This window comes from Pseudopipra pipra, chromosome 6 (genome assembly GCF_036250125.1).
Source record: "Pseudopipra pipra isolate bDixPip1 chromosome 6, bDixPip1.hap1, whole genome shotgun sequence".
NCBI lineage: Eukaryota > Metazoa > Chordata > Aves > Passeriformes > Pipridae > Pseudopipra > Pseudopipra pipra.
The window spans coordinates 62,274,740-62,301,992 of NC_087554.1; the positions used below are offsets into that span (position 1 = coordinate 62,274,740).

The window sequence follows — 27,253 nt, forward strand, 5'->3', positions numbered from 1 at the left end:
TTGGACAGTGGGACAAAAGCCATTTGGCTGACTCAGCAATGGGGGAATTGGGTTTGGATGTCTGGGAAGGGATGGCCCGAGGAAGGGCAGCCATATCCCAGCTGCCTGCAATGGGATGTCTTAATATGTGGAGCTGATTTAGTGGATTATTGCTTCTGGACAGCCTTTGGCTTTTGCAGACTTGGCCACATGGATTGATTCCATGGCACTGGGAAGTTTCTATTCATGCAGGTCCTGGAGCTGCAGCTGTGGGTCACAGGGAGCCCAGCTCCCCATGGTCTCCTCTCCAGCTCCATCAGCAGAAACCTGGAGAAACGAAGTGTTAAACAGCCCCCTCTGCACCACGTGCTCCCAAAAAGGGTTTCCCAGGTCTGACAGGACCCGACCTGCCTCCATCGCATTCCTTGGAACCACGAGGGGGTTTTCATGCATTTACTTCATGCACATCCAAGCCATCCAGAGCCAAGCCAAATGCAGCCCCACATCACACAGAGTTACACACATCTCAATTTGTCTGCAATTAGACTAAAATCAGACCTTGTGACTATTAAAAAATATGATTATTTCCTTATTCTGACACACCATTGGCCTTTACACAATTGAGCTGCTTTGCATTAATGCAAATTGGAGTTGTTTAAATCAGTCTGAGAGCTGCAGGGTCGTTTTCTCTGTTCCCAGGAACTCACAGTCTGTATGTTTGCCCAGTTTTTATCTGTTTATTCCTTCTCAGCCTGAAGTTTGCTCTCCATCTACGACTGCAGCAATAGGGATTCATTTCTGCCTTGTTTACCAACAGAATCACATATATTTACTGCCAAAATCTCTGTGAAATGCAGGTACAATGGGACAACCAACCAAAACTGGTTTAGAACTGAAACACACAGGTTAAATTCACTGCAAATCAGTATCCCAAGCCAAAACTTCCCCAAATACTTGGTGGGTACCAAACACTGCAATGGCAAATCACACGTGGCTCGCTAAGCTTACTCTAAGCTTTTTTTCACCGTAATAAAACAGAAAAAAGAGAGAGAGAAAAAAAAAGAGCACCACTCGCAGCCAAAAGCCACAGGCTATGGAAAAATTCCAGCTTTTTGGAAAGCTGGCAGCTCGCAGGGTTTTGGGGCAAAACCAGCCCACTGGCACCCAAGTGCAAGATGTCAGATCGGGACCAGCTGCTGCTTGAAAGAAAACTTAACTTGTTCCCCTGAATCTCAAATTCCTAAGCCGGGAAGAAAGGCCGGAAGGCCCCGTCTGGTTACGAGGATTCTCTCCCAAAACCGCCGTGGGAGCCCAGCGCTGCCGGGAAAGCGGCTCTTCCCTCCTGCCTCTGGGTGCCGGGGGGGTCGGGGTCTGGTTTTGCACTCACCTTTCATCCCACTCCCTTCCTCCTGGAATGTGTTACGAGCGGAAGGCTGATCTTCTAAATGTTCACTCCCACCACTTCCCGAAGAGGCTACACTGCTTTGTGGAGACAGGGGGGCATGATCGGAAGGGATGCACTGGGGTCCTCTAGCCCGTAAGTCCTCATGAGACATCCATCCATGTCCTAGAGGCTGGTTTGGCACATTCATGGGTGGGGTAAGGGACACAGAGCGTTTCAAAGGGCTGTGGTGTGTCTGGCCTGAGAGAACTGAAAAAAAAATAAAATCAAAGAGGTTATTCCCCCCTCGCGGCCCGGGATGCAGCAGAGTCCCCCGACAAAAAAAAAAAAAAAAAGAAAAAAAATAATCAAATGAAATTATAAAATGTGTGGTGGTGGGTGGGTGGCCATGGTGCCTCGCCGATGGCTTCGCAGCCCTACCCAATCCCTGCCCTGAGCTTTGCCTCCCGGGAAGCAAAAGGGATGGGAACACCTGAAAGGAGATGGGGTTGCACGAGCCATGTGGGAGCTGCTTAATGGAAGGTGCTGTGTGGGTTGCAGCTCTAGGGAAAAAAATCAACTGAGCAGCTCTGCAGCATAAAAACCCCCAGGCTGGGGGATCCAGGGGAGGAATCTCTGTCTCTCCCTTTGGATTAGGACTTGGCTTGTGCCCTGGAACACGAGCATTTACAGATCTGCCGAAGTCATTGTGGGGGTACTTCTCATCCACAGGAATGTCTAAGCCTTGTTGAGTCCTACTAAAATCACAGAATCATGGAATGGTTTGGGTTGGAAGGGATCTTAAAGGCCATCTCATTCCAACCCCTGCCATGGGCAGGGACACCTTCCACTATCCCAGGTTGCTCCAAGCCCTGTCCAACCTGGCCTTGAACACTTCCAGGGATGGGGCAGCCACAGCTTCTCTGGGCAACCTGTGCCAGGGCCTCACCACCCTCATAGCCAAGAATTTCTTCCCAATATTCCATCTCACCCTGTCCTCTGGCAGTGGGAAGCCATTCCCCCTCCAGGCCCTTGTACAAAGTCCCTCTCTCCAGCTCTCCTGGAGCCACTTTAGGCACTGGAAGAGGCTCCAAGGTCTCCCTGGAGCCAGGGAGCCTTCCCTTCTCCAGGCTGAAGAATGTGGCACTTGGCTGAGCTCCCATCAGCAGTAGGAACATCCCAGCTCAGCCCCCATTCAGGTGCTCTTCCAACCATGTGCCTTTTCACTCTCCACAAGACCAAGCATTCAAAACAATGGTGAAAATACACCCCCGACAATGAGGTGAGGCTGAATAACCCCCTTCAGAAAATAATCTTTGGATTTGCTTTTCCTTCCCAGGAAATATGGGTTTGCATTTCCTGGCTGGAAGTTTGATGCTACCAAGTACAATTTATTTTTAACAAATAACTTCTACACTGACAGGACAAGAGAGATGGAGCAACTCCTGTGATTTGGAGTCATTTCTTGAGAAAGGCTTTACAATGGGTAGGTCTTTACTTGCCTTTCATTCAAGAAATATGTCTTAAGTAGGCCTAAAGTATTAAGTAAACCCCAAATCATAGATTTCCTGACACTTTTTGGAGTCAACCAACTTGAATAGACTTTTAAGTACAATTTTTACTGAAAGGTCTCCATTTTCCCACTGCTCCTCTTCCATACTGTCGCATTCATTTTTTGTTCTCTCCTTAAAATTTCAGTATCTTTTTCTTGGGTCTGTTGGGTATTAGGGGTAAGACATTGTATTAAGAGGAAAAGATCATAAAATGGTTTGGATTGGAAGGGACCTAAAGGACCATGTTAAAGACCAAGGGCAGGGACACCTTCCACTAGACCAGGTTTCTCCAAGCCTCGTCCAACCTGTCCTTGGAAGACTCCAGGGACTATCTCTGTTTCCAGTAATGAAAAATGTATGTAAAGATTGCTCTGTTTGCTTAACAAAATTCAAATTCCATCATTTGCAGTCACTACACTGCTGGTTAAACCATAAATGCTGCTAGTATAATGTAATGTATGGATTTAGGATGGAAACTACGGGAAGTTTCCCTGCTCCAGGGAAATCTGAGGGCAGAGGGGTTCAAATGACCTTCCAGCCCCTACGAAACAGAAGCAAAAACTTTTTTTCAGTTCTTCTTTCCAAATCAAATTTTTAAACTGTACAAAACCTGGGGGAAATCCATTGTTCTCGTGGCTTTTCCTCCTAAAGCATTAAAGCCCTAAAGCTCCTTAATCCCCCTTTTTTGCATTTACAGGAGTTCACCAAAACCACTCGGGCTCCTCCGCATGTTGTTATTTAATATAAACGAGTCTTGGTGGAAAACCCCCAGCCAGGTGCACTGTGCTGTAAAAGTTAAGCCAGGCTTAATTCCCAGCTCAAGCCTGGGGGGGAAAACTCACCATCAAAGCCATCCCTGCTGACCAGGAGCGGGATGGAAATGAGGGACTAGTGGGGTTATAAAAGGAGAGGAGAGAGAAACACCGGAGCACGTTTGCTTTTATTAAGCACCTCTAAAAAGCAGCTGGTGCCAAAGGCAGCTGATGGATGAGGCCAAAACCCTGTGGATTTCTGCAATATCCAAGTAATTCCTATTTCTGAAAGGGTTTTCTTGTAGCAGCACAGAACACTGAGTCTGAGGGAAGCACGAGGATGGCTTGTGGGGAAGAATTTGTTCCTTTCCCATTAAATAACTACAGAAACATCTTCCACAAATCTCCTGGCAGAAAAGGAGATCCTGAGATTGCTTTCAGAACAGTGTTATGCTTCCCAAAGTTGTGATGTGATGCATCCTAAAGGGGGAATAGCCAGATTTAAGAAGGTCTTGGCCAAGCTATTTTAGCTCTTGGCTTTGCAATTGTAACCCTAAAAGCAGCACCATAAGAGGGCTCTGGAGATGTCACATCACCCTCCCAGGAGAACAATACATCTAGCATTAAAAAAAAATAAAATACAGCGGAATTATAGGGAAAAAAATGGGTCAGTTGGTTGAAATGCATCACCAGGGCTGAGTATCACACCTGCACCGCTCGGAGCCCCAGAGCAGTGCTTACACCACCCTCTCCCCCCCAGAATCCTGCAAACAAGGGGATATTTTTGTCTTAAATCCAGCCCAGATTCCTTCCCGAGCAGCAATACCCTTGCAGACTGCTGCTCTTCCATCTTAATTTTATGTCTCCTAATTAGAAACCAGTGCTGGCTGGAAGAGAAATAACAAACTCCACAGGATGGGCAGGGACAATTACAAACCATCCAGCACAACGGGTAAAAATCAGTTCCACTTCTGTGTCTGCATCCAACAGAACATGTTCTACTAAGCCAAATTTTGAGTCAATCCACACAACTTCCCGAGATGCAGCAGGGATAATCCCTCTGCAAAGGAGGCTGCAAGTCACCAGCTCTTTGAAACCACCCCAGCTACTCTGGGTACCAGACAAGGCGTTATTTAAGAGCTCTTAGCACTGGCCAGACTTTAGGCTCCACTTCCCTGTAACCTGTTTCCATCAGTACTCATCCTTAAAAATGCTGCAAATCCCAGGGTGGCAGCTGCCAGGTGTGCACACCCTTCTCCCTCTTTTAATTTGCAACCCTCGGAAGGAGGATTAATAAATGCCCAATTTTATTAATGCTGCTGCTTGTGCTCACGGCTTCAGGTTCTTGAAATGGAGGATATAGCCAATTATTTTCAAAGTATCAGTTTAGTGTAGGTCCTGACCTGCTTTTGACCCTCCTGATTGCTTTCTGGATGGTCCAAGGTGAACCCAGGGCTGCTCCCGCTAAAATAAATGCTCCCTGTGGGATTTAACTTCAGCAGAGGCAAACCACGTGTGACTTTATCGCCTCGCGCTCAAGCCTCCTCTCTTTTATTGCAAAAATATTAAGCTTTAATTCAAAAAGGAAATGTAATATATTCTTCTGGGGCAAGATAAGCTCCCAGGAGGTGGCTGGACACGCCTGCCTTTCTGAGTGCTGCGGGCTGGGCGAACAAAGAGCGGAAAGCACCGCTCCGGAGGGCAATCCACGCTGGCACACGGATACCCTATGGCTGGTAAGTGTGTCCCACTTCTGGTTCAGAAGTGCTTTCCTGCTGTTTAGGTGGTGCAAGAGCCCTGCGAGGTCCAGCTGCTTCCAAACAGGTATCCAGTGGGACAGGAGCCAGAGCAGATCCTGGTCCTCCCCGGGATGAGCATGTTGGTGTTGCCTCTTTGCTCAGCCCGCACCAGACCGTGTTTCCTTGCAAGGAACCTCTCTGTGACCTCCAGAGTGGGATCAAGCTCAGCTTAATATTCCCAGGTAAAAACAAATCAAGAGGATGGAGAAGGAGGGATGGCAACAACGCATCAGCCCCCCATGGCAGGCGGTGGCTGCAGAGCATGGAGCAGCTGGGATCATCCCTGTGGGATCTCCACCACCTCCCCAGGCAAATCCAGCTTTATCCCAGACCAAACCCTGGCTGTGCTGGCAGGCACAACAACACACTTACAGAAACTCTGAGGCTGCAAGTGCTCTCACCCTGTGAAGCCTTGAGTTTGGGATTTTTTTCCCCCCCCTCTCTTCCCTTTTGAAGTGGTGTTGCCTATTTTGGGAGGCAAGGGCTGATTTCAAGAGGGTTTTTGTTCGCTCAAGACCATGTGGAACAGCATCAGACATTTGTGTTGTGGTTTCTCAGGATTTCTGAGCCAATTTTTTTCAGCCTGAGAAGGGAAAAGCCACCCATTCCTGTAATTAGAGCTGAGGAATCGGGCTCTGCAGGCAGACCTTCCTCCACACAGCGTGGGACGGCGATGAGGTGCTCGCTCCCCCTCTGCCCAACGTACCCTTCATTAAATCTGGCCTCAAGTGCTGCAAAAGTCCTTGACAAGGCACATGTGGGGCTGATGTGAGTGTTTCCAGCAGAGCCAGACCCACTGCTGGGTACAGAGGAGTGTCAAAACCATCTCTGGTGCCCATCAGGTCCCTGACAGCCGGAGGATCAGCCCACAGTCCATACAGCAGGTTACAATTCCAAGTAACATCATTCCCGCAGCTGAAGAAAGGAAAAACTGCTGCAAGGTGCCTGCTGAACTCTTTGGGAGGTGTTTTTTGTTTGTTTTCAGTCTAAAAATGGCACTTTTTGGCCACAAAGCTGCTCATGGTGCCTCCTCAGGTGGTGTCTGCTCAGGTACAACTCCTTTCCTGGCCTGTAGGTACCTGGAGCAGCAGCCTGACCCCAATCTGCTGTAGGAAGCGGGGATGTTTTTAATCCACTGAGGGCACACAGTGTTTTGTGCAGCCCGGAGGCTCCCCCACGGAGAGGGAACACTGAGCAACCCCCTCACAGAGCAAACCCCCAGGTTCAACTCAGTTCTCCCCTCCGCCTCCTCCTTGCTATCCCAGTCACGACGCATCCTCTCCTCCAGGAAGGCTTCCCCGCACTGGCAGAGCAATCCTTGTGGCTCTTCCAGCGTTCCTGGGCCGAGGACCCTTGGAAACAGCCCCTGGTGGGTCACACTGCTCTGTTGGCACCTGGCCTCCTTCCTGGGCACCTCATTCACCCTCTCCCCACGCTGCCCTGGGCAGCTCCAGCACAGCCAGAGCAGAACCCGAAGGAACATTTTTCGGCTCAACATCCCCTAACCCTTGGAGCCTTTTGTTTGTGCCTCTTTTTATTTATTTTTTTGTCTCCCTGTGTTTTGTGGCTGTGACTTTAACAGTGTTTGTAAGAGATGGATAATCCCCCTGAACCAGGGGGTGATATAAGCCACGAGGGGGTGAAACCCACGGTCCCAAATGCTAGAAGCCACTGGGTGTAAGGAAAATAGTGGTATTAGGAAATCAGTGGTATTAGCCCCTGCATTAGGAAAAAAACCCATGCAAGCAGAGTCCTGCCTCAGGCAGAGAAATAGGAAGAAGCACAGACTGCAGAGAAGCCTGTCAAGCGAACTTTTTTTTAAGAAATGACGTTTTCAAACACAGTTTCCTGTTCAAGAAACTAGACAGAGAAACAATAACCCATTTGTTGCTGCTCCCTCCAAGCAGGGCACGCGAGGCACCATCCAGGCTCGGTGGGAAGGAACCCTCACAGGGGGTTTTGCAAGTCCCTGCATGGCACAAACACCCGTGGATCCGCTGTTTGGCTCCGTCAGGAATTGCTGTGACTGGTATTTACTCGTTTGTGTGGCAGCAGGAGCGGGGCTGAGTCTAAAGATGTGTAAACGCAGCCCTTGGTGGCTTCAGCAATCCAACAGGATGCATTTCTGGAAGGAAGCCCAGCTGGTCACACCAAGGAGCAGGAGCGTGGGAGCTGCCTTTGGTGTCCTTCATAGAAACCTGGAATGGTTTGGGTTGAAAGGGACCTTAAAGATCATTCCATTCCAAGCCCCTGCCACAGGCAGGGACACCTTCCACTATCCCAGCTTGCTCCAAGCCCTGTCCAACCTTGCCTTGGATACTTCCAGGGATGGGGCAGCCACAGCTTCTCTGGGCAGCCTGTGTCAGGGCCTCACCACTGTCCCAGTTCAGAATTTCTTCTTAGTATTAATCTCACTCTCCACTCTTTTAATTTAAAACCCTTCCCCCTTGTCCTGTCAGTATCTGCCCATGCAAAAGGTCTTTCTCCCTCTTCTTTACAAATCCCTTTAAGTACTGAAAGATCCGTCCGTGGGGCTTCCCACCGGAGCATCCAGCAAGGTGGGAGCAAGGCAGACCAAGTGTGAATCCCTACCCCGATTTAACTCACAGACAAAAGGATGCATAAAACAGCATCTTGGGAAGCTGGGAGTGGGTGGGGGATGGAGGATTAGGGTCATGTTGCAAGAAGGTGCTGCCCCAAACCAGGTGGCTCTCGGGGTAAACGCAACGCTCCGATTTCCAGGCCAATAAATGTGGGTTTTTCTCCTATATTTACACACAAACCACAGATAAAACAGTGTCTGAACCCTGGGAAATCCCAGCCTGTCAACAACAACACTGCTGTGCTGAACCAAGCCTCCCTAATTATCCCAGAAAATAGTTTTTGCTATGGGCTTCTGGGAGAAATTCCTCTCCTGCTCACGGATCAAGCCAGATAAGCGGCACTGGGACACAGAAACTCTCCTTCCTTCAGTCCTTTTCCACCCAGAAGAGATGTCCAAGAGCATTTTCTTTGCTCAAGCAGCAGCCAGAGCTCCCCACTGCCTCAACCCCTGGTCTGAGAAGCATCTACCTGCTGAGACCTCCACCAGCATCAGCTTCCACCACACATTACACTCCAGATGGAGAAGCCCCTCCATCACTCACAGCTGGAAGAGGTACATCCTCTACATAGCAATATGCAACCTGTGGAAAACTGGGAGTCAGAAAGAAGGGTCTGAAACCAGTCAAGGGCAAGGGGTGAATGCAAAACCTCTGGAATTTCTCCAAGACAAATTCCTTGGGGTTTCAGCCTTATCAGCTTCCTCTGGCCTCCACCTCTGGGGGACTCACATGTCCTGTCACAAGCACCCTCTCGATGGGCTGGCAACTCCTTCTGCTCTCTTCTTATTCCAAGAGCATGAAATCTTGCCAGCTCCAGAAGAGGAAGAGAAACCTGTTGGGTCTCCAAGGCCACAAAGGGGAAAATGCAGTATCCAGTTCCCCACATGAGAAGATGCAAAAGATGGTGCCCAGCAGGGACATCCCATGACAAGAAGAATGGCTTTAGACTGACAGAGGGCAAGGTTAGATGGGATATTGGGAAGAAATTCCTCACTGTGAGGGTGGGGAGGCCCTGGCACAGGTTGCCCAGAGAAGCTGTGGCTGCTCCATCCCTGGAAGTGTCCAAGGCCAGGTTGGACAGGGCTTGGAACAACCTGGTCTAGTGGAAGGTGTCCCTGCCCATGGCAGGGATGGGCTTTAAGGTCCCTTCCAACTCAAATCAGTTTGGGATTCTACAATTCCATGACTCCCAAGCCCTGAGCCCTGCAATGCTCCCCAACAGCAACAGGACAGCCACGGCTGGTATCACAAAACATGGATTCATTCTTTCCCATTACTGCTCCAAATTAACTCAGCTCAGCTTTCCACCTCCTCTACATACCGACAGCAGATGCATCCTAAAAATCTGCCTTCATCATCCTCCAAAACATTCCTGATTGCTCAGATATTGCCTCGCATTCGAGTTCTGACACAGATCCCTGCGCCAGCTAACACGAGACCGCATTGCTCAGCAAACAGGGGGGACTGTGGTGACAGGAAAACACCGAATGCAGAACAACCAGCCTCGACTGAAATTGCGTAACGGATGGGAACAGCAAACTTGAGGGGAAAATAAAACAAAATAAGTAAAAAAAAAAAGAAAAAAAAAAATCAGCTTCAAGGCTGCCAAAACAGAGCCATTGATTCCAGAGCGTTTGATCCATTTGCATGCAGAGAGCTTTGCTTTGGAGCCGAGATGGAAACAGAGTCTTAATATAGCTGGAGAGAAAATATCCTCCTTGCACTCCTCTAACTGCACTTTGATAGGAAGCAGCCACAGAGCAGATGGTGCCTATATATAATCACCAGACCTATTATCCCAGCCTCTTTTAGTAATTTGAAGGATGTGATAACCACAAGGAGAGCAGCAAATATTCCCCCCTCCCTCCCCCCCTTCCCCTGCTAAGAAAAATATCCAAAAAAAAAAAAAAGAGGAAGCTGTAATTATGCTAACGAATAAAAGAATTTCCAAATGAAGTAAATAACTATTTTGTGCACTGCTCCTTTAAACCAGAAGTCAAAAGTTAATTGAACAGCAGCATGTTACTGAGTCAGGAGAACACAGCGAGTCCCTGTGCAGTGGGGAAGGAGACTGGAGTTGCTCCAGATGATCCCAAACCACAGCACTCCCGTCCCTCCTCCATGCCCATTTCTCTGCAGCTGCTGTGTGATGGTGAGGGGAAGGAGAGCTCATCTCTCTCTCCATTCCTTCACTTGCCAAAGGCTGGAGCTGCATGGATTCAAAGGATGAGAGTTGAGAAGCGGATTCTCTCCGGGGGTTTTTCACCCCATGAAGATGCTCAGGAAAACACCACAAATGGGATTCTCACACTACTGTGGGGCTGGGGAATGAGATGATGTGGCAAAGCAGGACAGGTTTGAGGGGGGCATTTCTCACAAGGCCCTTCACAGACAGTAGTTAACAGTGGAGGTGCTGAGGAGCATCCCTGGCTCTGAGATGGAGCCCCCCCATCCCACACCGCTGGAGGCTCCGCTGGGGATGCAAACTGCTGACAGGAATCCACAGGTGCTCACAGGGTGATGGGAAAAGCAAAGTTTCCCTTAGGAGAGCACCAAGCTGACACGCAATGAGTAATCCTGCTGCCAGCATCCAACAGGCACCAGGCTGGTAAAATACACCTGGGTCTGGGAGGGTCCATCCATCAACAAAACCTCCGGGTCATCAATATGGGAGACTGCCGAGGGTCTGAGGGAATTACTGGGGATGTCTGACCCTGCTCCACAACCCAGAGACCATCAGTCAGCTGTGCTGGTGGTTTCTGTGCTGTTTCCAGGTCAGAAGCACCATTCACTGGTGACGGAAATCCCAAGGACTGTAGGATACACACAAAACCATTGCTGCTGCCTCTAAACATCCGTCCCTGAGACACTGGGGCTGCTGTAAGGAAAGGAGAGGTGGCATTGGAGCCACAAGCTTCAATCTCCCCCCACCCAACCTGCAGGTCAAGGATGGGTGTCCTACTCCCTCTCCAGTGGACAGGCAACACACCAACAGCAAAACCAGGGCAGGCAGCCCCTGCCCTGAGCACCTATGATCTGTGACTGCTCCAGGATTTCACAAGCTGAGAGGGTGGGAATATCCCCGGGCGGTTCCCAAATTAGGTGGCCTCATTCCAGCCAGGAAGCTGCAGAGCCATCTCTCTATGAGCAGGGTACGTGAATTTGGGAGCAGTGCTCTCTAAGACGTGTGAGTACGGATCAAACCTTGCACATACCAGGTTTGGAGGAAGGAACAGTGTGATCCCAGAGGATGTATGTGTGATATGCCCTCTTTGGGGACAGCCACGTGTCACCACTGGCACCTGGTGCTCCCTCTCCTCCTCACCAGCCTCACAGACCACCCCCTTCACCAGCTCTGCCTTGCTAGACTCATCCTCCCAGAGCCATCCACATCCCCCCGGAGCCATCTGCATCCCCCCAGAACCATCCACATCCATCCAGAACCATCCACATCCACCCAGAGCCATCTGCATCCCCCCAGAACCATCCACATCCATCCAGAACCATCCACATCCATCCAGAACCATCCACATCCACCTAGAGCCATCCACATCCACCCAGAGCCATCTGCATTCCCCCAGACCCATCCACATCCTCCCAGAGGCAACAGCTGCTGGTAAGAAACTTCTGCCCCACAGCTGCATGGCTGGGCATCCCTACGAGCAAAGCCACCAGTGAACTGCAAGTCCCAGAAGAACAGAACAGGAGAACCACCCTCCCAGATGTCCTGAGCCAAGTGTTCATCAAGGGCTGATGGGTTACCCAAGTCACCCTGTGAATCCTGTCTTTTTTTCCCTTCCAATGTAGAGTGTGATGTTTGGAAGATGACAGGTAGGCTGATTAGCTTTGATGTCAGTCAAGGACCCCCGTGGAGACGACTGAAGGTGGGACCTCAGCATCACACTGACCTTTGTTGGTCAACCAAAGACACAGTGAGAAAAGAGATCCTTCAGGAACAAAGAGGTGAAAGGAACGTGCCAAAACAGGCTCAAAGGAGGATCCAAACGGGCCGAGGCAGCTAAACTGAAGTTTCAAGGTTAGAACAGGTTCTGACTGTTGCTCAAGTACAAGAGTAAATCAAAACACTGGGTCAGGAAAAACTGAGCGAGGCAACACGGATGCTGGCAGCTCACAGACCAGAAGGCAGGGCCAGAATGATTTCCTGCCCAAAATATCTTCAGAACATCTTTACCTTGAGCCCTTGAGAGCAATGGAATCACTGAGGTTGGAAAAGTTCTCTAAGACAGAGTCCAACCATTCCCTCAGCACTGCCAAGTCACCACTAACCCATGTCTTCAAGTGCCACATCTACATGTTTTTTAAGTCCCTCCAGGGATGGGGACTCCACCACTGCCCTGGGCAGCCAGTTCCAGTGCTTGACCTTTTAGGTGAAGAAACTGCTCCTAATATCCAACCTAAACCTCCCCTGGCACAACTGAGGCCATTTCCTCTTTTTACTTGGACTGTGCGACGGGGCTGCCCTGACCTCTTCCACTAGGACAAACTAATTTTCCCAGCCCGTATCTCGATGCTGCACTCCCAGATCCCACACACCTGGGAAGGGGGGGAGCAGTCTCACTCCCTGCACTGGACCAGCCAACAACCACCTTGGGAGCTGACGTGCTCCCAGGGTGGGATGGCTCACACGGACACCCTGCTTGGAGACCGAGTCTGAGCAGGGTAGGAGCTGGGCTGATGGTGGGATGAGCACACGTGGCTGGTCCATCAACTAAAAACATCCTGTCTGGCAGAGCAGCTCACAGAGAATGGGCACAGCTTGCTCTGTTTTGAGTTTGGACACCTCCTTGCCAACCAGAGGGTGAGGGACACGGCAAATGGAGCAGCCTCAGCAGCAGGAAGGGAAGCTGGCTATAAAACACACTCGACAGCAGTAGCTGACCTTGCCCAGCACTGCTGACACCCCAAAGGCCATCGCTCTTGTCCTCCACCACCACTTCCACCTCCAAAGCTCGATGGCCTCCAGGCTGAGGGTGGGTGACTGCTCATCTCCTCACCGACTGAGTGATGGTCTGCAGAGCTGCGGAATGTGTCTACCAGGGACAAAATGCTTTGAACTTACAGGGGGGCCAGGAAATCTGCACCTGCTCCTCAGAGCTGGAGTAGAAGACTATGGGTGGACTCGATCCTCTTAAAGGTCTTTTCCAACCTAAATGATTCCACGATTCTATGCTGCCCTCGCTCGCAGTCCTGTTTGCTGCTGTATTTATGTACATGGCTTTGAGAAAACAACTCTGTTCACACCTGACCTTCCTGTGCAAGAACTCTGATTTTAAGCTACAGAATTAGTAAGATTTTGTAGCACTGGGACCCTGGAAAAGTGGGTGACTTCTGGAAGTGTTCTCTGATGGTTACGAGCGACACTAGAGGGCATGAGCAAGACAACAAATGCCCTCATCTGCCACCACTGAAAAGCTCAAGTGTTTATTACAGGGCCAACGAGCTTTTCTCAGTCTATCAGTAGAAGAGAAGGAAAGCAGACGTGAGGGGTGTCTCTGGCTGGCAGGATGAGTGCCAGGGTGCCAAGTCTCAGCACAGCCAACTGAGGAACAAGTTTCTGAAGTTAATTCCCAAGTGCAAAGCTAATCCACCCCTGGCAAGAACAGGACATTTATTTGCTTCACTGCTGTAGCCTCATTAAGACTTTTCCACATTTACAAGGCACGTTTTTCTAAGTTTGCATGGGAGGAAATGTGTTGCCCTACGTAAGGCAAACACAGGCTGAGGACACACTATGCCCTCCCTTCAGGTACTGTTGAAAATCTACACAGAGGAGAATGACCTGCAAGCTGCCCATCAACCCAACACAGACCAGGGTGGTCCTGTGGGTTATAAAAATGCAGTTATCCCGTTATCAAACTCAGCTGCACAATAGTGCAGGGGGAGGAAGAGTCAGGAAACCCACACTCCATTCATGGCAGTTGCTTTCTTGATGTGGTTTGTTCCACCTCAATTCCCTGATGACTGGGGGAGAACTCCACCATCTTCTTCATCTGCTCTCCCACCGGGGAGTCCATAACTGGGGCAAATGTTGGCAAATCCAGCAATTCATGTCACACACATGTGTGCTGACACACAGGTTAGCAGCTGCAGCTCTGCCTGCAGGGCAGGATCACAGAAACACAGAATGGTTTGGGTTGGAAGGGACCTTAGAGATCATCTAATTCCAACCCCCTGCCATAGGCAGGGCCACCTTCCACTATCCCAGGTTGCTCCAAGCCCCGTCCAACCTGGCTTTGGACACTGACAGGGATGGGGCAGCCACAGCTTCTCTGGGCAACCTGTGCCAGGGCCTCACCACCCTCACAGTGAGGAATTTCTTCCCAGTATCCCATCTAACCCTGCCCTCTGGCAGTTTGAGCCTGGTCTGGGGTGCATGGAAGGAAGAACCCTGATTTACTCCTTCTCTTCAGCTCTAGGACAAGATAGAGATTTTTCTCTTTCAGGACAAGGAGGTTGTATAGGTGAGCACTTCTCCTCCACTGCCCTGTTTGCTCTCCTTCTCTCTCTCCTTGTAGACAAACACCACCAGTTTTGTGGCACAGGTTCCCATGGGAAGGGTGCATGCCTGAGCACCCAGCATCCTTCCCATTTGTGCAGGAGCAGAAGGGTGGCTCCAGACTGGCAAACAGCTTTGCTGGTCCTCTCAGTTCCCTCATGGGGGAATCCAGGCACCACAGCGACACTGAAACACCAAAGAGTTTGCAACATCCCTCCTGTACAAACACAGTCCCAACACCTGGGATTCCTGCTCTGCAGGATATTTCCTAGCAAGGTCTCTCCCTGTATCTATCCAGCACTGCCCCGTCACTTTATGGTCCAAATGGGACCAGTGTATCTGCTCTCCCCCTTCTCAGCTTATCTAACAACAGACCCTTCTTTGCCTCTGAACAGATTCCCTTCCAAGAGGATGGAAAATACAGGGCCAAAGCTATGCTGTGCTTCCACTTGACAACCAAATCCTGCCATGCCATTGGATCATACTCAGGTGGAATCATTTACCTCAGGGGCAGGGAAGGAGCCGGGGCCCCCACGCAGGAAGCTGTTGGCACCTTTGAAAGTCAGCTGCTTTCCTGTGTCCTTTCAGAGTTCACAGGTCCTGTGTCCACTGCAAAGACGTTGTGCAATCCCGAAGTTTTGCAACCATCACCTGACCCGGCTGCAGAGTCGGGATTCCGGGTTTCACCCCATCCCACTGTGCCGGAGCAGCTCCGGTCTCCTGCCCACCTGCACTCCCAAGCCCAGCCAAGGCTGCCTTTGCTCCTGGCACACTAAAGCTTGGTTTAAAGTGGCAGCTCAAGCTCTGCAGGGCAGGCTGAGAAAGCAGTGATGGAGATGTAGTGGATGGGAAGGAGCACATGATCACAGAATCCGAGAATGTTTGGGCTGGAAGGGACCTTAAAGCTCATCTTGTTCCACCCCCTGCCATGGGCAGGGACACCTTCTATTAGACCAGGTTGCTCCAAGCCCCGTCCAACCTGGCCTTGAACACTTCCAGAGATGGGGCAGCCACAACTTCCCTGGGCAAACTTCCATCTTTTTGGGTGAGTCCATATCCTCAGATTGCTCCAGACCCAGAATCATCACTTAGGATGCTGGTCCCACTCTGGGATCACCACTACTGTGGTAAATCCAATGTGACTCCCTCAGAGCACTCCAGACTTGCCCTGTAAATGCTGGAGAGCTCCAGCAACATCTCCTTAAGCCTTGGCCAATCCCTGTCAGAGCTGGAGATGAACCATTCCCAAACTAAATCCCAAAGCCTGGGTCTAGGTCGAGTCAAAGTCGAGGACAGCACAAAGCAAACTGTCACATGACCTTCCCCACCTATATTTAAGCCCTGTACCAGGACAGTGTTACACCTAATTATGCCACAACACCAGAAGGAAGGATCTCGGGCAAGATCACCACATTATTCCTCTGGGAAAGTCTTTTCCACATTTTGGCACCAAGAGCAGGCAGTGCCTTTGCAGGGACAGGTCTGGGAAGGCTGTGCCCTGCAGGGTGTTGCTGGATTAAGCCCCCGCCCAGACAAACACCTTCAAGCAAGAGGGAGAATTTAAAACTCATAACAACAGTAAAACCTAAACAAACAGTAAGGATTTGAGGGCTTTGCTTTGGAATAAAAGATTAATAGATGTATTGATTGAGTCGAGGGGCTGGGACAAAGGCTGAGAGCCGTGTTTATTTTTTAGCATCTATTTGTGGACTTGCCGTGCTCCTGTCCGAGCAAATATTGCGTTAAGGAAGTTTATGAACTCGCATGTGAAGTGTGGTTGGGTCACCTCCAGCTCAGCCCAAGGGTTACCTGAACATGGTGCCACCAAAATACATCTGCAGGAGTTACAACAGCTTTACAAGTAGGATTAAACCACAGCTAGCAGGGGATACTGAGGCCAAGGAAGCGGCAGAGGTGGAGGAGGGATGTGCTCTTCAGGCAAAAATGTAGGGCCAGGCAAAGTGTAGGGCCACTGGCAGATCCACAGGTGCTCCTGTCCCAGTGCTGCTGCACACACCTAATTTTGGGAGAATTTAGGAACAACCAGAGCAGTGCAGCAGCTCAGGCACTGCTGAGTAATTCGGCCTTGTGCCAAAACTTGGAGACCCTGCTGGGCAAGAGGTGGGTCACTGCTTCTGCTGAGAGTTAAGTCTGAGCACAGAGAGGCTCAGAAAAACTCCAGGGGGTTTTTGGAAAGAGTCCTTCAAGACCTAACGCATCTTGCAGAGCTCCAGCCACTCTCAGTGATTAACCTGCTACACCCACCAGACCTCCCTGCTTTCAGATCCTGACGTGAGGAACCAGATCCCATCTGAAGGCATCTCTTCCCACTGCCTCCCTGGTGTGCAAAGCCTCCAAAATGCCAGGCATGCAAAAAACACCTGGAAACTCCCCCCAAAAAATAATCCTTGGAGAGGTTGAACAGACCAGCTGCAAACACAGTCATGGTGCTTTTCACCCTGCATCCTCGTTAAGCCTTTCCCACGTGGCTCGTTCTCCCTGACACAGCTCCGCAGTGCGAGGACTCTGCTCTTGGGGCAGCTGAACATCACCCAATCCCACAGCAGCAGGAGACAGGGGTGGGATGGGCAGGATGTTCTGAGTCCACGGAGAAGCTGAGACCCCTCTGCTAAATCCCCACATGCCTGCAAGGATGGACACCAGAGAGGCAGGGACCAGGGTGCTACAGCAGTAAAGCCAGAGCTGCGTTTCGTGTCGCTGTTGATTTGAAACACCACTTTAAAAAAAAGCAACTATCACAGGAGAGGGAAAAACCCAGAAGCCTTAAGTGACCATTTTAAAGCTTTCAGCTCTTTAATTGTGGTTTTCCACACGCTGATGGAGAAACCAGCGCCCTCGCCACAAGAAGCCTCTTCCCGAAGTGCTCTCTACATCCCTGATATCCAGGGAGATGCTGATAGAGCATCTTGGAGAGAGACCTTCTGAACATCCCAAAGGGAAGGAGGATGTCCCAGCCCTGAAGGTGAGGTGGTGGCAGTCACCCAAGTGAGAGTGAGGAAGGTGTGACAGCTCTCCAGAGGGAGCGGTGGTCAGTGGAGCTCCTGAATCCTGCTGAGAGGATGCTTTGCTCCTCCTCTCCCAAGGATGGCTCTTTAAAAAACAGTTAGGGCTGTGCTACATCCTCACACAAAACCAGTGATAAATCTCCAGTCATGGTGCTCTGCAGCGTGTCGGAGTGTCTGAGCCTTGGGCTGGGCTCTGCACCATCCATCAAAGCCTGCCAAGGTCTCCATGGGGGAAGAGCTACCCAACTCTTCTGGAAAACACTGAGAATCATCCACCTAAACCCCTCAATCACCACCAGCTTCACACCTCTTTGTGCTGCAGATCCAAGTGAATGCTTTCACATACCCTGAAGATGGCAGATTCCAGCCCTGCTTCCAAAAATTATGCCTGCACTCGTGGTCCCAATCCCATTTCCTCCCAGTTGAGTCCCCATTGCACTTTTGGACTTGCCTCCAGTCCCCCAACTCGCTTTTGGACATGAAGCATCAGCTCTCCGCTTGCTTTAGGAACTCTTGAAACGTGAACTGCAAATCTACACAGAGCTACATGAAATATAAGGGGCTCCCTTCAATAACACACATTTTTTGCTCTTACAGCTTGGCTGTTTTTCCCTCCTCTCCATCTCCTGAGCCTTTAAAATCCCACAGGACTAGAGAGAGGAAAAAAAAAAACCAAACAACAAGGCAAGCAGGAAATAAAAAAGCAGGTGAGGAAACGGAAAAAAGAAAAAAAAAAGAGGAGTTCTTTCTATGGCCCAGATGAATTTAGCCCCCCAGCTGACCACGGCAAAGCAGCAATTCCTACTGGGATGGTGGTGGGGTGGGGGGAGGTGGGTACTCACTGGTGCTTGTGCTAGTGCCGATGGTGTTGATGGTGGTGGGGACGGAGGAGGAGGAGTAGAGGGGCAGGTGGCCGTTCTCGCACGCCAGGTTTTTGTCCTGCCAGCTGGAAGCGCTGACGCTTATCCCCGAGTCCCGAGAGTTCTGCCACCCGTTGAGTTTGTCGTCGGAGTTCTGTCTTTGGTGATAGTAGTGAGCCTGCCCGTAGTCCACCGAGTCCGAGCGGCCCCGGCCCTGCCCGCCGAAGCCCCCCGACGTGCGGTCCTCCAGGTGGTTGAGCCACATGGCCAGGGCGCTCCTGTCCTCCAGGGAGGTGGCGGGGTGGATCAGGGCGTAGGACAGCAGCTGCCTGCTCTCCTCGATATGCTGGTTGTGCTCGATCGAGTGCGCCAGGATTTTGGGCAGGAGTTTCATGTACTCCACCTTCGCCTCGATGTTGCCGGGCTTCAGTAAAGGCAGGTGGGTTAGCAAGAGGGAAATCACTTTATCCTTGGATTCCTGTTGCCACTGGTTGATGATTCCTGTTGGAGGAATGAGGGGGGAGAAAAAAAAAAAGGAGATAATTGAGAGATTGGCAAACAGAGCTAATTAAGATATAAACAGAGCGTGGCAGGGTAAATCCAACATGGGATTTCTGCATCCAAGGGGATGTCTGTGTGTGTGATGCTCACATCCCAGGCAGGGGGGTTACCACGCTCCAAAAACCACGGTCAGGGCAAAGTGTGCACCACTGGATGCCAGAAGTTACCAGATGCTCTTGAAAATCACTAAAAATGCCAAACTACACGCAGCTCTACGGCCACACAACTCCACTGCTGCTATCCTAATCACAGTCATGATTTGGCCCAATTTTTTCCATATCGTTGCAGGTTACAGAAAACACTAAACAAAATCACTTGGTGGATAAAGCCAACCTTTTAGAAGTACTCACTGGAAAATGGAAAAGGTCAAGATTCAAACAAGATAACACAGGTTAGAGCCACGGAGGGAGAAGGAAAGAAGCATCCCAGCAGGAAAGCAATCACCCAACCACGGTGCTGGTCCATCCACCAGCCCCAAAGGTACGGAGGGAAGGGCTCAGCTGAAGCAGCCTCAGAGCTCTTGTTCCTCTCTTAGCTCACAGTAGATAGAAGAGGTCTTAGAAGACCAGACAAAAAAAAGCAAACATAGGACTTAACTCTAAAAAATATGCAGAAGGGAAAGTCAGGGAATTACAAACTGGTCACTTAACTCGAACTCCTGGGAAACTGATGGAACAAATAATGAAACAACCTATTTGTAAGCACTTAGAAGATAACAAGATGATAAGTGACTGCCGACACCGATTTGTCAGGAACAATTTAATTTCCTTCTGCGACAGAGCAACCGGCCTGTGAATGGCTGGGGGAACAGGCTGAGCTGTACATCTTGATATTCATTAGGTGCTGCCACACACGGCTCCCTCAGCAGCACAGCAGACAGAAACTGCTCTAATGTGGGCACACAACTCATCCCAAAGCCACAGGGAGGGAGCCGGTGGTGGTGATTCACTGTCAGACCGGGAGGATGTGCCGAGCAAGGAGACCTGTGCCGGCCCTGACACCGCCCAGCACGTCACCAGTGATGTGGGTGATGTGATAAACGTGCTCAAGGTGCAGGTGCCACGGCAGGAGAAAGGAAAACACTCCAGAAAACTGGATTTGAAGTCAGCGCTGAGGACTTCAGGGAATGGAATGAAACTGTGTCTGAGGACGTTTAATTTGGATATTAGGAAAAAGTTCTTCCCCCAGAGGGTGGTGGGGCACTGAACAGGCTCCCCAGGGCAGTGGTCACAGCACCAAGGCTGCCAGAGCTCAAGGAGATTTTGGACAATGCTCTCAGGGACAGGGTAGGATTGTTGGGATGCCCTGTGCAGGGCCAGGAGTTGGTCTGGATGATCCTGGTGGGTCCCTTCCAACTCAGGATATTCTATGGTTCTGTGAGACTTGGAGAAGAGTTGGGGAAAAAAAATTCTGCATTAAGGAGGTAAAAGCACCTGAGTGCAGGTGGGAACAAATCACTCTGCAGCACCAGGTGGGGAAGAGCCTGGGTCAGGAAGCACCACAGGCTGAACATCATTCAGAACTGCACCAGCCAGCCTGTCATTCAGCTGAGAGGTGAAGACTGGCATGGACAAGCTGCTCTCCAACGGCTCATGATGCCCAGGGCAGTGGTTGGAGTCCCCATCCCTGGAGGGATTTAAAACCTGTGTGGATGTGGCACTTAGGGACATGGGTTAGTGGTGGCCTTGGCAGTGCTGGGAGAATGGCTGGACTTGATGATCTTAGAGGGCTTTTCCAACCTAACTGATTCTGTGAGCTGAACTGCAGCAAAGGCACATGAAGCTGGACATGGGATAGGATGACCTATGACACTGTGAAATCTCCATCACCAGAGGTTTTTCTGAAGAGCTTATACAAACCCCAACCAAGGATAGCTCAGGATCTACCCAGACCACCTGACTGACACTGCCCAGCCCCAGGACAGTCTCTCCTCCAGCGCTGACCAAACCCCTCCAACCTTTCAGCCCCTGCAGCAGGCTGTGCCCAAGGATACCACAACTGAACCATCTCCTTCTGCTTGCTTTAAACCCACTGCCCAAAACTGCACCAAGTGACATACTGAGCGCTCATGTTAATAAAAAAAACCCCCAAACTTTACGTTCTCCCTCCCTGCCTGCTGTCTCCTCTCCATTCTGTACAGGAAGCTGCTCTGAATCACTGATTGTCCCTATATACTTCATGTGTTTTTGAGACAGGGTACTTGAACCCACAGCAGTGAAAAGCAGATCTGGATGTGCACCTGTAGTGCACATCACAGAACAGAATCATAGAATATCCCAAGTTGGAGGGGACCCATAAGGATCACTGAGTCCAGCTCCTGGCCCTGCACAGGATATTCCCAAGGATCAATCCCACCATGTACCTGAGAGTCTTGTCCAAACACTCCTCAAGCTCTGGCAGGTTTGGTGCCGTGACCACTTCCCTGGGTTCACGGTTGCTCTTGGGAAGACCCAGGAGTTTAACTTGATGATCCTTGTCCAACTCCTAGCTGAGGATATTCCATGATTCTGTGATTCCATATGACCCATGCTGCTGGCCAGCAGCTGACCCACCCCTCCCACCACCCCAGCACCCCCTGACCCAGAAGAGGGCTCTTACAGTAGGGCCTTTTCCCAGTTAGGACCAAACCCTGCACATCAGTTCCCGGGCACAACGGCGGTGGTGAGCAGCACTCGCCCTTCCAGCTTCGCCTTCCCAGTTCCAAGGTGTGCAACCATTTTAACAGGAAGCCACTAGATGGCTTGCTGGAAACGCCAGCAGCTCTCACTGGAACTTTCTGCAGTGGTATTTACTTCTCCACAGACCTACCCCTCCTCCAGAGCCGCTTCCCGAGCCAGCCGTGCCCGGGATGTCTCGTGCCGAAAGGAGCACGGGACACGACGTGGCACAGCTCTGGTGGGGAAGGAACTGCTTTGCTGCAGCAGAGGTGACTTTTTGGTACTTTGAGTGTGCTCCCGTGCCCGTGGGAATGCTGTGAGGTTGTTTTGGTGCTAAAATATGGGATTTGGGAAAGCAAAGCTCAGCCTAAGAGAAGCTGTAAAAGGTACACAAGCACAGTGGGACTCAAGGTCCACCAGAGCACCTCCATATTTTCCATATGCAGATGTCAGTGCTACAGGCAAAGCTTCCTGTTGGGATTAATCTGATTTATCTGTCCTCTCTCTCTTGGTCAGTGGGTAGGTTGAAAATGTGTCCTATTTTCTCCCATCCTCCTGCAGAGAGGGATGTCACCCATCCCCTCATCACCCCGGTGGGGTGGTTTGGCAGTGCTTCCAGGCTGGTACAGCCAAACCCAACCCTGGCACCAGCTGGGATTCTGCAACAGCTGGGATACACTGAGAAATCAAAGATCATTAAAAACAGGCCTGCAATGCCCTGCTCAAAGAAGTCAGTGCCACTTGTACATAGGAGGCAAACGCGCACACAGAGGAAGCAGAGCCTGGTGTGAACTGGGTGCCGGAGAGGAGGAGGAGGAGGAGGAGGAGAAGGAGGAGGAGGAGGAGGAGGAGGAGGAGGAGGATGGGGGAGGCAGGTGGCCATGGCTGGACTCCTTTTCCTTGCACGAGGGAGAGCTGAGTGTGAAGGTCCCCACTGGAGAAACACAGGATGGTGCCAGAGCTGCTTCCTTGGAACCTTGTCTCAGACCTCCAAGAGATTTGGGGGTTTAAACCACAACCCCAAAAGATGGAGCACTGACCCAAAAGCCTGTGGCTGGTAAGGGACCGAGTGCTCTTCCCTGCCCCAGCCTGGGCAGGAGCTGCTCCCCCTCTCAGCCAGCAGCAGGATGTGCACAATTAAACAAAAATGGAAAATAATTAGATCCGAAAGAGGCTTGGCTCTCTCTGAGATGGGGCGGAAGGTCAGGCTTAATCCTATCTGCCAGAAAACAGAGGCATCTGGAGAGGGCGGCACAGGAGGGAGAAAGCTGGAGCTGCCTGTGGGCAGGGGGAGAGGGGCTGAACACAGGAGACCCTGTTTTGGCTCCCTACCTGCTCCCCTGCACTCTGGGCCATCTGGGACATCTCACCCTTTACTGCCAGAACAAGCGCTCCGGGTCAGCCGCGATTAGGATGTGCCCTGGTTTTGGGGTCCCACATCCCAGGGTTTGACATGATACCTGTGGTGGGTCACACTAATCACATTAGGGCCTCATTAGTTCCCCTGGGTGCTGCTTCAGGAATGCCTGGTGCTTCCCCATCACAAGGATTTTGATGTTTTATGGAATGTCACAACTACTGGTATTTGCAACAGGCAACTCTGAGCACAGAGAGAGCCCCAAAGCCAGGAACTCCCCCCTGCTGCCTTTAAACTCCTCAAAATCCCTGTCCTGCCTGTTGTTGTCATTGCCCTGACATGAGCTAAAATAACAACTGACCATGAGCACTGCAAGGAGCCAGCTCCCATGCCAGCCCTGTACTGGGAAGGGATGGGAGTTGCTGGTGCCCCCAGAGCAAAAAATCCCAATTTTCATTATTGGACATTTTCTTGGGTGAGAAGCTGAATGAGGGTGGGAATTGAAACTACCTTCTACTGTAGGATTACTTAATGACCAGGATTTTGCTGCTAGACAGCCCAGCTGATGTGTGTGCAGAGTGCCTGTGGATAAATCCAGCTCCAAATATAGCCGGGTCCTGCTTCCAAGGCTGAAACCTGTGCTTGTGCTATGAATAGGACCAACACTATCCCCAAAACTGGGGCTTCCTGACTGGGGAAAGAGGTGATGTTTGCCAATTTATTAAGCTCTCATGGGATTTCTCTGTCACAAATCTGCTTAATCTCTGCTGGATCCCTGCAAACTGTTAAGTGCCTCCACATCCAGTGGCATTGGATCCACCTCCAACACTGCACCACATGGGGGACATTCCTGCCTTTACTCTGGAGCTGCTTCCTGAGGGATGACAGGGTTATTCCAACCACCAGCGAGGCACTTGGAGCTCCTGAAGCCATTGATGGTGCACCAGGAACACTTGCAGTTTTCCAAAGGTAAAATCAGTCAGGATGGACAAAGGCAGGGATACACACGCTCCCTGCAAAAACCAGCACGGACAGTATTTTGGTGCCTGCATTCAGAAACTCAGAAGTACCAAACTGCATGGTTTTTAACTTCTATTTTAGAGTTCTGCAAACAGACCTCTGGTCCCCACCTGGAAAACACCAACCCTGCCTGTGGGGATGGCCAAGAGCAGCTGTCACAGCACAGGCACAGGAACATAGGGGTGTTCCCCTGGAGAACAGAAGGCTCCAGGGAGACCTTAGAGTCCCTTCTTGTGTCTAAAGGGAGTCCAAGAGAGCTGGAAAGGAACTTTGGAATAGGGCCTGGAGGGACAGGACAAGGGGGAATGGATTCACACTGCCAGAGGGCAGGGCTAGATGGGATATTGGGAAAGAATTCTTGGCTGTGAGAGTGGTGAGGCCCTGGCACAGGTTGCCCAGGGAAGCTGTGGCTGCCCCTGGATCCCTGGAAGTGTTCCAGGCCAGGTTGGATGGGGCTTGGAGCAACCTGGGCTAGCAGAAGGTGTCCCTGCCCATGGTAGGGGGTTGGAAGGAGATGAGTTTTAATGTCTCTTCCAACCCAAACCATCCCAGGATTCCATGATTATGCTGACTGGGGTTTTGACAAAGCAGGCAAGATGAATGACGTGTAGTTTATGAGCTCATAATCAACAGTCATTTTCCAAGTGACAAAGAGGACATTCACACAGCAGGCTTGGTATCATTGCTCCTTAATGGTAAGTCAGTGCATTTAAGGGCTCCATTTGTCAGCAAATTGTTCCTAAATTACTGGTTTATTATGGCCTTGTTTTCAGTTTAACAAAGTTTTCCATAACAAGTTCTCAAAAGCCTATTCAGATAATTTGTCCAAGCAAGTAATGACTAAGAGATAGAGTCACAGAACCATTAAGGTTGGAAAAGACCTCCCAGTTCACTGAGTCCAACCATTAATCAGATGCTCAGATCTGAAGGGCACACTCCAAGCACCTTCCCAGCAGGGCTGAAAGCAACAGCACTCTCAGATGTATTCATGGAGAAAAACTAGGAGTTTGGACTAAAAATTTAGGCTGAGATCCCTGATCTTGCCAAGTGACAAACTGCAGCATTAGGGATTGGAGGAACTGGGTGCTCCTGGATGGCAACCAGGGGATGGACGGCACCGAGGTTCTTGTGTCTTGGATGGCCAACAGCAAACCAGAAATCCAACTGGTGCTTAGGCAGCTTGAACCTGCTTCAAGTGAGCCTGAAATCGGTGGCCCCAGAGCAAGTGATGGCTATTTCTGGGTCTGCAGGAAGGTTTTACAAGAGGCTTCCTCAGCAACCAGAAGAGGCTCCCATTGTTCGCTGTTTCCTGGATTATCAGTGCAGCACCAGCTCCGGGCGATGGGCAGAGCCACGTGGAGGCACCCCCTTCTTTTGTCAGAGGCAGAAAAACCAGCACTTGGACTCCTCCTGCTGTGTAAAGACCCAGCAGCACACCACTACCCACCAGCTTCTCCACATATCCACGGGAGATGCTGCACTTCCACCAAAATCACCCAAATCTGCGGTGACCGAGGCCATCGCCCATCAGCCCCAGGATCTCACACCTATTCCAGCTGCCTGGGTGCCTCCACCAGGGCAAAAGGGGTCAGGAAACCTGACCCTGCACAGGAACACAGCCCAGCAACCTCTGCTTGGCCTCAACATCATCTCCCAGCAAACAGCCACCAAGAGACAAAACTCAACCCTACGTCTACCAGCCACTTGTTCCAGTGGCTCCCAAGCACTTGCCTTCATTTCCAGTTGGATTTATCCGTTTTAAGATTGAATTTATCTGGCTTCAGATTCTGAACTAGATGGTCTTTAAGGTCCCTTCCAACCCAAACCTTTCAGTGATATCATGAGTGGGGTGGAGAGACCACACCCCACCTCACGCGGGTGGTTTGCAGCAAAGTTAAAGCAAAAGAGCCAAAAATGAAAAGACTTCACCCACAAATCTGAATTTGCACCGAGTGTATCGACCAAGGGCAGGTTGCTGCCAGTCCCAGCCTTCCCACAACTGGATTTACTGGTCTGTGACATGGTCCAGATCCCCACAGTCCATCACACAAATCCTCCCTCCAGCAGTGCTGTGGATGTGAACCTCTGCCCTGGCTCCTGCTGCAGCAGCTCGACTGAAGGTGAACCACAGAGTGTTTCCAGCCAAAGGGATTTAAATTCCTATTTGCAGTAATTAGCACCTGCACAGCAGCCCAGTCACAAATACTTTGTTTGGGCTAATTTACATCATTCTCTTCGTAAATCAGCCTCACTCAAAAGGCCAGCATTAAGGGAAACAAAGGGAGAACCGTGTTGGAAACTCTCTGTACCCCATCCAGAGCACATCAATACCCTTGCTATTAAACCTGGCAGCCTCCTCTCTCCACCAGAGGCCAAACTATCAGAATTCCAGCACGTGCCTCCTCGTTATTGCTACTGAGGCTAATTAAAAGGAAAAAAATGTCAGTGATAAAGGCTATTGCAGACCTGCCAATTGCACAAGGCAGAGAGACAAGCTGACGTGGAAATGCTGGTCAACCTGCATCCTGCTCCTCCTGCCACCAAGACGGACACAAAATCATGGATAACACAGGGAAGGAGGCACCAGTGACGGTTCCAAGCACCTCTATTGTCCCTGAGGCTGCAGGGTGGTGTGTAACCCCCACCAACTTCCCCCTGCTACGTCCAACAGGTCTGAGTTTATAATTTAAGCCTGTGCTAGCACTGACCTCAGCACAGGGCGGGGGGACCTAATCCCACACGTCTGAAGGCAACGGGAGCTGTGCCAAACACCATCCTGCCCGCTGGATCCGGCACCCCTGGCTGCCTGGCACCTCCTGTGACTCCACGCTGCAGCAGCCAGGAGAGGCCTGCTCTGCATTGTGGGAAGAGCTTCCTCACAAGTCCCAACGTGGGATAACGTGGGATTTTGCAGAGGAAAAGCCAGGAAAACCTTGCAGTTGTCAAGGTTTCTGGCCTTTTGCTGTCACTCCCTCCCATGCAGGTCTAACAGTCCGACCTGTGGAGAAATTTGGGAAGCAGTGGAGAAGTTCTTTCCCTGCAACACGTCTGGGAGCTTGTTGAGGAGCTGGGAACAACCAGAAGACCTGCAAACAAGCCCTGCACACCAGGAGGGCTCAGAGACTGAGACTGGTGGGAATCAGGGCTCTGTACTCCTCCTGGAGCACCCCCCCCCAACAGCTGTGAAC

General features: G+C 50.8%; 1 protein-coding gene across 7 annotated transcripts in view; it reads right to left on the bottom strand.

Annotated features, from left to right (window-relative positions):
- Positions 1-27,253, bottom strand: part of SAMD4A (sterile alpha motif domain containing 4A) — a 101,027-nt gene that overhangs the window by 19,423 nt on the left and 54,351 nt on the right. For 5 of the 7 annotated variants that reach the window (XR_010431577.1, XM_064659591.1, XM_064659590.1 and 2 more), the window contains 2 exons: positions 18,453-18,971; positions 1,367-1,630 (listed from right to left, as the gene is read on the bottom strand). Coding sequence is in view for 6 of the 7 variants with exons in the window: in XM_064659591.1 (XP_064515661.1) it covers positions 1,367-1,630; positions 18,453-18,971 (783 nt within the window). In the remaining variant the exon portion in view is untranslated. The remainder of the gene's footprint in view (positions 1-1,366; positions 1,631-18,452; positions 18,972-27,253) is intronic. The other 2 variants (XM_064659593.1, XM_064659592.1) reach the window with 1 other exon arrangement.